General features: G+C 43.6%; 1 protein-coding gene across 1 annotated transcript; it reads right to left on the bottom strand.

Moving 5' to 3' along the window:
- Positions 1 to 8,888, bottom strand: ADPGK (ADP-dependent glucokinase). Its single transcript, XM_010294026.1, has 7 exons — positions 8,635 to 8,888; positions 6,158 to 6,383; positions 4,877 to 4,939; positions 4,506 to 4,626; positions 2,442 to 2,638; positions 1,515 to 1,613; positions 1 to 549 (listed from the first exon to the last, which is right to left on the bottom strand). Exons 1-7 carry the CDS (start codon positions 8,886 to 8,888, stop codon positions 1 to 3), a joined length of 1,509 nt encoding a protein of 502 aa, XP_010292328.1.
- Positions 8,889 to 9,052: the final 164 nt, after the last annotated feature.

The raw sequence follows: 9,052 nt of genomic DNA, 5'->3' as shown, positions 1-9,052 counted from the left end.
CTATTGAGGATACACTTCTGAATATAGGAGTCCTTCAGCTGAAATGGCATCCCCAAGTCCCACGGTCCGGACAGGATCTTTACACACCAAAACAGGAGTGAAATGGAATGAGATGCCCTCTTTGTGCCAATGCACCACTGGCTCATCTGGATTTAAAGAGATTTTGGACGATGCCTCTATCTGGGAGGTCACAAACTCCAAAGGAGCTTTAAGAAAGACTTTGCTGGTATCGATGGTTTCGGTCGCACAGGCCTGAGTCGCTGCTGCTCTAGCTCCAGCAGCCACTGCAGCAACTTGGTTGCCCCAGTACCCATCCACTGTGACAAGGATATGATAGGCCAGGGTGTGGAAGTGGATCCGCGTGAGATCAGAGGCCCGGTCCGCTGTCTTCCCGTGCTCCTTCAGGATCCAGAAGAGGATGTCGCCGACTACACCCACGTCAGGAACTCCGCTCCAGGAAGCGAGGGAGGCATGGGGACCAGAGGCAGACTGCGTGAGGAACAGCAGCTCCTGTTCGTTCAGCCCAATGGAGTTCACCAGGGGAAAGACCTGCTAACAGAAACATGGGAACAGCAGTTTTTCCTTCAGAGAAAGAATCAGACTTTGGTCTTCCACATTCAGGGGAATGTTACAACAAGGTGTTCCTGGCCCTATCGCCAGCATGCTCAGCAGAAGGGAGCACCGAGTTTTCTGGAGAGATGCAAAGCCACCGCACGAGCTTCCCCAGTTCAACAAGTTGTCAAGAATTACTTAGCCAAGAAAATGTTTCACGCCAAGGGTGCATGCTCATTTTGTGCAATGAATTTTCTAGACACAAGCTTTGACATCAAATCCACATCAAACACTCCTAACACTCAGATTAGAGCTGTGTCAAGCTAAACAAGGAACCATCAGGATCCGCAGGAAAGAAATTCTGCAAAGAAATTGACATTTTTAAAAATTATAAACTCAGCCAAATTCAAATCCTGTTTTTTCTAGACAGGCCTGCTAAATCTCAACCAAAGATACTTGTATTTGTGGAGTTGTGAGTATTCTCCTAGGTCACCTTCCCCCTCGTGACGGTGCAGAATTTTTATGTCAGAGCCCAGAGCCCAGCTGTGTTGCATGGTATTTTTACCAAATACAGTTGCTGAATACACTCAGATCTGCAAAAAATCCTTACTCCTTGCTGAAATTGGTCTGATGATCCACTGACAGCACCGTAAGGTACATCCTAAATGAAACTTCCCAGAGAGACCTTTCTAAAAGGAATACTCTCTCTGAGCTGAAGAAAACAAATCTGTCCTCTGCCAAGTTGCTAATTTTCCTTCGCTGCACAGCTCTGGTAAGCTCAGTAGAGAAAACAGAAGGATTCAGAATGCAACAGCAGACATTAAACCCATGTTCTCAATTTATCTTCAAACAGATAGCCCTTATTTTAAGTTTTCATTTCTGTATTCATCTACAAGTCTGTGCATTGTGATACTGAAGAAAAGGAAACTGATAAAAAGAGCGTATCCTTTCCTTTTCATTACCTGATGCATAATGTTGCTCATAAAATCTTGATCAGTCATACTGGCCAACTCCAGGTGTATGGGAATGTCAGTAGGGATATCGGAGATGGAGGCCACAGCCTGGAGTGGTACAGGAAAAGAAAAAACCCACCCTAAAACACATATTCATTACAAAACAGAAAGAACAAAGGGGTTTTGACTCAGAGATACACATGCTTTAATGTTCTTGTGTATGGATTTAAAACACAATTCCAAATGAGATGTCTGACAAGTGCCAGAATGTACTGCTAAGGGGAAGAAAAAAAAAAACAACCCAGCTTCTATTTTTCAGAATCCCAGAGGAGGAAAACTGTATCTAACCCTAATCTGCACCCAGCTCAGCACTTGTCTAATGGACTAATTCAGAACCCTTAGAAATCTGAAGCAGCTGTAGAAGAGCTGATCCTAGAACAGAGAAAAAGAAAACCAATCCAAAAGGCTAGTGCATTGCATCAGGAAGGGCACTCCTGGTGCAGGAGACAGGCAACGATCTGTAAATAAAAAGAAAACTTGGTGTAGCTCCTTTGGGCTCAGATGCGAAAGCTGCCTCTTGGATTATCTAACATAGATGCTGCTTAAAGAATGCAAGTCTTGATTGTAACCTTGATCGTCTTAGTATGTAGGATAGAAAAAGTGTAGTTTAGCCACTAAATAAGCTCCAGTAACTATATCAACGTATTCCAGCCAGACAACCAGTCCGTAGACAACCCGCTGAATCCAAGAAACAACAGTGTTAACAGGATTAGACTTTTGCCATTCCTACTTCTTTTAGCATGCAATACTGGAAAGGTTTGTGGGAGGTCTGAAGGCACAGCCTAGTTACAAGTTCAAACCTGGGAAACCAAGACTTTGCCACAAAGCATTTGTTGGAATGGAACTTAAGGAGATGCTGGTGTTCAAGTATCTCACCTCCATAAGTCGTCTCTGCCGCATCTCTTTGCTCTGGCCTTCCATCATGTGAAGTCCTGAAAGTACCACAAGATCCGGCTGAAATTCATCCAAGCTGGACACAAACACTTCCAGCATATTTAAGGCGCCGTTTGATAGGTCATGGGAGAAAATAAAGCGGTTGGCGTTGGGTGCTCTCACTTGTCCCCACTCTTCGCCTTAGGGTGAAACAAAGAGAAGCAAGTTAACTCAGAAGAGAAGCAAATCAAACCACGTATCCGGAGATTGTTTTGGGATATCCCACCAGAATCCGAAGGCACGATTTCACAATGTGACTGGGCCCAATTAACAGCTGCTGCCAGCCACAAGAGAAGTCTTGCTCTTTTTCTCATTCATTCTCTTCATTCACTCCCTCTGCCTCATTTAGATGCTTGTCTGATCAGAAGGAAAACTCAATACTTGTTTGGTTTTGTAAGCTTTGTGATGGCTTTATCAGTTATGTTAGATTATCATGCAATTAGGTGAGTGTCGCAGCCAGCTCAAGCCAAACATTTGGAGTGTGCAGGATATGCAAAGAGAGGGGAGACCTTCCCCTTCTGGCAGCGACAACCCGTTCGCTTGACTCAAGCTGTATCACGAAGGTACACCCTGAAAAGTCTCATGGCTTTTACTGTTCCCGACTGCACAGCTCCCAGAAATGATCTGCAGAATCGAGCTGCATCAGTGCTGTACATGTAAATGGTTTCTATTCCTGGGTAAGTTCACATACTAAATGGGCTTCATCTCTGGGACACTGAGCCATGAGAAAAGAGGGTAACGACAGTGAGCTTCGAAGGGATACAAATTACACAAGGCACAGTTCCACTGCCCACCCCTCTGGCAGCTCTTCCCATCTGTACACACATTCATGCAGGCAGCAGGCAGTTCCTTGTGCCAGTTAGGATAACTGGACAGAAAGAAATGTAAGGGAATAAAGAAATACAGGTCACAAAGGGCAGCTTGAACAGAAAGCTCTTGAGACACGAGCGTTTTTGAGGCTATTATAGGCAGAATCTTCACCTTAGAACCAGCTTGCGTACTTGTTCACTCAGCTCTCCCAGATTGTATACTGGTTCTACTATAGAAAATATGACCAGCATTTATGGAAAATCCACTAAAACAGCATCAACAGCCGTGAGTGTGCCTCCTCTTAAGATAAGTCTTAGGGCAATCCTCTGTCTAGGACAAAGATCCCCAGAGTTGCATCAGGAGGGCAGTTCTCACCGGAGAACAGAGATGCTGAGAAAAGGAGACATCGCATACTAATGTTTCATCTAATGAGGATGCTTCCAGGAGCAAGAAGAATTAAGATTTACTTAGAGATTAGTCTAATTTTACAAGTGCTACTGTGTAACAACATTTGTCAGTTATAGTGACCTCATTTCTGCCAGACGTTCGTCAGAGTGTGTGCTTTGGGTGCTGCTCCACATTAGTTTTGCTGCTGAAAAAGTGTAATTAAGGTGGTTCTTGCCTTCCCTCTTTGCCAAATACTCCCTCTTCTGCCACACCAACGTTAATTCTTTCTGAAGCTATATATTCAGACAGGCAGTGGAATGATTCAGGTTGAAAACAGCAAGAAAATACAGGCAGGGATTTGTTTTAACCATTACATTAAGGTTACCCTGAATTTCATCTGCATGTGGTGACATGGTACCTTTCTGTTTTCAGCGAATATTACTGGACTATTTTAGTGTTCATACAGCTTTAGAATGACACCCATCAGGTCCACTTAGGCTGTGCATCACAACCAAATGAAAAGTCCACTTGGTTTCTATAGGTTACAGCATACAGAACCCAAAGGGATGGCAAGACAGCAGTATTCACAGTAACCATCATACAAAGGGAAAAAGACTTTAGATGTCTGTTCACCTACCACAGCTCCCCGAAGTGCATGGAATCACTGGATTAGCCCAGTGACAGCTGCCAGTACTCTTAACTTACACAGTCCTTCCGGAATGAACCGATTCAAAAAAACAAACTTTAAAACCTGGACTATCTTAGCGATATTGAGGGTTCTCATCTAACATCAAGCTTTTGGCAAGGTACCTGCTTGATACTCCAAGATAAGATGGAATTCATCTCTTTCCTGCATGGATTCAGGTGGCACAACCACGTTGTCATCAAGTAGTTCATGGAGTTTAGGACCAACTGGGCCACAAAGGAGGATCTAGAAAACAAGAAAAAACAATCAAGGATCCCCTGCCACATCCCTTGCCAGGATTTCAGAGCATCACCTAGACATCTGACTGAAAAATAACAATAATTAAAATTTTAAAGATCAGCTATGCTTTTCAACTTGTAAGGCAATCATATGTTCTACCATAACCTAAGAAATAACTGCAAGATCCCCCAAATCTACAAGGAAGCAATGTGAACCTCAGCGACAAATGAATAGATGAACTTTTCAGAACGCATACCTTCAGGTCTGGATTTGTTGCAAGCTTCTGACCAATGAGAGCAGCGTTTCCTCCTACATAAAGCTGTAAAACAAATACGCAGGTATGGGTATTCCTTTGTTTTGACAGTTTTAGTACAGGCTAGAGATTTTAGCTTTTTTGGAAAGGGTCTAGCATTACAGAAGTTAATAAAGCTTACTGGGGCTGAAGGCAAACAATTTTACAATTCCTGTGAGATCTCAACAAGTTGAGTGTTCCTCGACTTTTTAAAAATCCAAATATTCATCTTCAGGTAGCTCAGAGCCCTGTACAAATCAATTAATTCATACCATAAACAGCCCCTCCTTCTGTGCAACTTTTCTGCGGCAGTTGGTAACTCCTGAGTTTTTAGCAAGGTTGACAAGCAATCCTTTAAAAACTGCAACAATACTTCCTCCTGTTTGAAATCAAGGTTAAATCCGCTCCCTGTGCCCACATGGAGTGAGCGGAACCGTGAAAGTTTCTTCATATAAGAAAGGTAAAAATTTCAAGTAAGAAAACTCCAATGTGAGCTTTGAAATCAAAGAATACAGATTGTCATGAGGATCACAGGCACTCAGAGGTGACAGAAAACAGGCTATAGAAGGGTGCAGCTAATGATCAGGTGATTCCAGAAAGCCAACATAGCGAACGTGGTGAGAAACAAGTCACCGCAGGAGTGTCTTGACCAACATTTAGAGCTCTTCCTCATTTTCAAAAGCAGCTGGTGAACTGCATAGAAGGCGGCATTAAGCTATTTGTAGAAATTAGCTAACTGCCAAGCAAGGTACCAAGTTAGATTCAGAAGACCCAGTGTAAATTAGAGCAACAAAACTTTGCTTTTGGAAAGGGAGGCTTCAGAAAAGAATATTTATTTCTTTTCATCACTCCGAGAGAGAATTTAAATCCTGCGTTAAGTAGCTGAAGCTGATCGGGGTGTTTACAACTCCTAATGCTTGGATCTATTTCCTCACTTCCCGCCTCATTACAAGATGTTAGAGCCTTTTACAGCATCAGCCCCATCTGGCTCCCGTATCACAGCGTTCTTACAGAGGCATCTTGGGCTGACATTTCAGTCTTGGGAAGGCGATGAAGGCATAGACCATTCAATCCCCTCCTATTTGCAGCAGGCGAATGGTTTTTGCAGAAAGTCACTGCCATGCTCAAGCTGTGGCCCCTTTCCTAAATGATTTGCACTCTCACTAGACAGAGAACGCAAGTCACCAACAATGCAGAAAACAGGAAACACACTTCTCAAAGTTTATCTTCAGGTGGAAAACGTACCTGTGCACCAGGGTACTCAGAGGCTGTCCGTGCAATGTGGTGGAAAGACTCGGCGTCGCTGAAGAAGCGCTCGGCAGCTGCCCCTTTTTCCATGAAGTGAGCGAATGCTTCTTTCAGGTCCTGTCTGGAGTTCAAGACGGCATGATTTTTTCCATCCCCAGGTTCAAGACCGAGCGCCTCTAACAACTTCACACCGGACAGAACCACGTCTACGCAGGCATTGACGCTGAAAGAGAGAAGGAAAACGCATACTGGGAAAACCACATGTATCTTAGGGCACTTGCGAGACGATACAATGAGATCGCTTCCCAGCCAGTGATGTTTGCTGTTCGCAGCCCTCATGCTAAGGGGAAAAACAACCAACCAAATGAAAAAAAAGATCCACAAAGACATATGAATTTCCTGAAATTCTCTACTACAAAAAGCATTCGCCTTTTCACATGCTTTTATTGCGCTCCAGCACTGCAGAGGAAAGAGGGATTTCTTACATTCTGCTGAATTAAGACAAGAATGAGAAGCTGCGTGGTCCAAAGGTGGTTGCGTATGTTACAGTACATTTTGCACTTCATGTGCTGCCTTAGGCTTGCTCAAAAAAGAATAGGCACAACAAGAATAACATTTAAAATTCTTTATTCTTAAAATAAGAAGTTGTGTTTCTTTTTTTAAAATATGTGTTTCCAATTTAAAACATACATACAATTCAGAACTATTTAAACACGACTAAAAGTCTATTAGACCAACCTCTTGAGCTTCAACTACTCCTAACAATAACCAAAACCACTCACACAAATACCCCACACATAGGCTGGTTCTATTTATAAGATGTCAAGAGAGCAATCTTGTCAGCTGAAATATTTGAAAACTGCAGTTTCAAAAGGACCATCCCAAATTTCCAGAAATATCATGCCGCCTTCTCTCAAATAGTGGCAATGGGAGAAAAACCTTGCAATAGTTAGGAAGTGATAAGAACCATTTCAGCAGATCTAGACTTCACGTGAAGTCTAACCCGCAGCTCCAATCTTCCAGTCCCCATTTCTTTTCAATTACATCAATTTAAACACAGTCTAATTCAGACTAGAGGACAGGAGAGTTTCTAGGCTGGAACCAGGCCTCCAGGAAGAAAGTTTATGAACACTTGCCCTCATTTCTACTCCTTGATTTCAGAGACACCCATATATACCAAGTATTTACTGAGATGAAACCAGCAGTTGCTAAAGCATCTTCTGGAACTGCTTTCAAGTGCAATTTTCTGTTTCTCTGTCCCACACTTCCCTGACAGGGGTCCAAACAATCTAGGGAACTTTTGCAGGATCTCCAACTTACTCTGTGTCTATCTGCACGACACTCCAAACGCCAATGCCTGTTTACATGTCAGCGTGAAATGCCGTTTAGTGTTCCTCCTTGTCAGTGACCTTTCAACACATGATTTGGGCTGCAACACATGAAGGCTGCATCACACAAAATAAAGGACATTAAAAACCCCACGGCTTTTCAGTACGTGAGGTAACCAGCTCATATTCTGTCAGAAATCCTCTGTACTGCACATCATCTCATACATTAAGGAGAGAAAAATCCCCTCGCACAGCAAAGAAAACCAAAGAAACAATAAGCTCAAGCAGCATTTTAGCCCCAAACTCACTGTGGCAAAAGGTCAGCAATCTTACATTTTACTGAAATCATTAAAGATGCAAGGGGACATAAATGAAGTCACAGTTCTTTCAAGAGAGACACCTCTAATCATCTTCCAACTGTCTGTCTTCTCCCTTTCTGCCATTCCTCTGCTAACAAACTTCATGCTTTTAATAAACTCCCTTAACAGCAGGGATATGCTACTAATGAACTGCTTTTGCTGTTGAACTTTGAGGCCCTGGGTGTTTGGGGTGCGTGTGTATATGTTTTATAAATTCAGTTGCTTTAAAGCAAAGAAGAATGCAAGGAATAAACTGGAGGGACCTGGCTCTTTTCCAGTGAAGGCGTGGCAAAAGAGAGGACTAAGCGAGGCACCAGAAAACCCATTTTGTCATATATTCACAGGAGAAGGTCTGCATTGACCGCAATGCAAGAGCAAGACAGACTCCAACTAACACTGTAGCAGCTACACAGCCATCGAGATGGAATAACTTCTTCCAACACTTTGAAGGCTGAATCTTCTAGTCAAAGTCAAGTTATCCTGTCATGTCCGTATATTTAAAAGAAAGTGAGTCAAGCGCTATATATGTAACGGCAAGATTAATGGTCAGACTTAAAACCAGCATTTAAGATCAATGTGATATTCCTGAGCTTTCCCCTCACCCTCTTTCCAGTTTAAAAAGAGAAAGGGTGTTGGATTTCCCTGTGCACGCACAGGTGTCTTCAATGTCTCTTGCCTCCTCCTCTCTCTTCCCTCCCTCATCTCTCTCCTCTGCATCTCTGCCCTGATTTGGTTAATTCTCCGCTTTCGTGAAGACTTTGCTCACTTCCCCACTTTATAAACTCACCTCTCACACCTATTTATTGCCAGACTGTGCTTCCCAATGGCCACCTTCCTGGCTCCAAGTCCCTCAGACTCCATATATAAACTTGTTTTACAGACAAGCAAGCCAGGGATATGGTCTCCAGAGTCAGGCTTGCCAGCCGGATCCGGACCATGCACACTTAAGTCACCAATACATGACTTTTCTGGACCATTAATCCCCTCAGCCAAGGTCCACCTCTGGTCAAACAACGCAGCGGGCACGTGCCCATACTCCATGGCAGCTCTCTCGGGAAAATGCCCTCGTCTGGAAAACTACAGGCCTAGAAAATTAACAGAGAGATTTAACGAACAGGCAGGAGCTCCAGCGAGCGCCCAGCGGCCTTGGCACGAGGTCTTACAGCACAGCATCACCTCGTGCTCCACGACGACCCGATGGCGAG

The sequence above is a fragment of the Phaethon lepturus genome, unplaced genomic scaffold (genome assembly GCF_000687285.1).
Source record: "Phaethon lepturus isolate BGI_N335 unplaced genomic scaffold, ASM68728v1 scaffold19709, whole genome shotgun sequence".
In the NCBI taxonomy this organism is placed as follows: domain Eukaryota; kingdom Metazoa; phylum Chordata; class Aves; order Phaethontiformes; family Phaethontidae; genus Phaethon; species Phaethon lepturus.
Note: the sequence above shows the minus strand (reverse complement) of the source record. Positions and strands in the feature narration are given on the sequence as shown.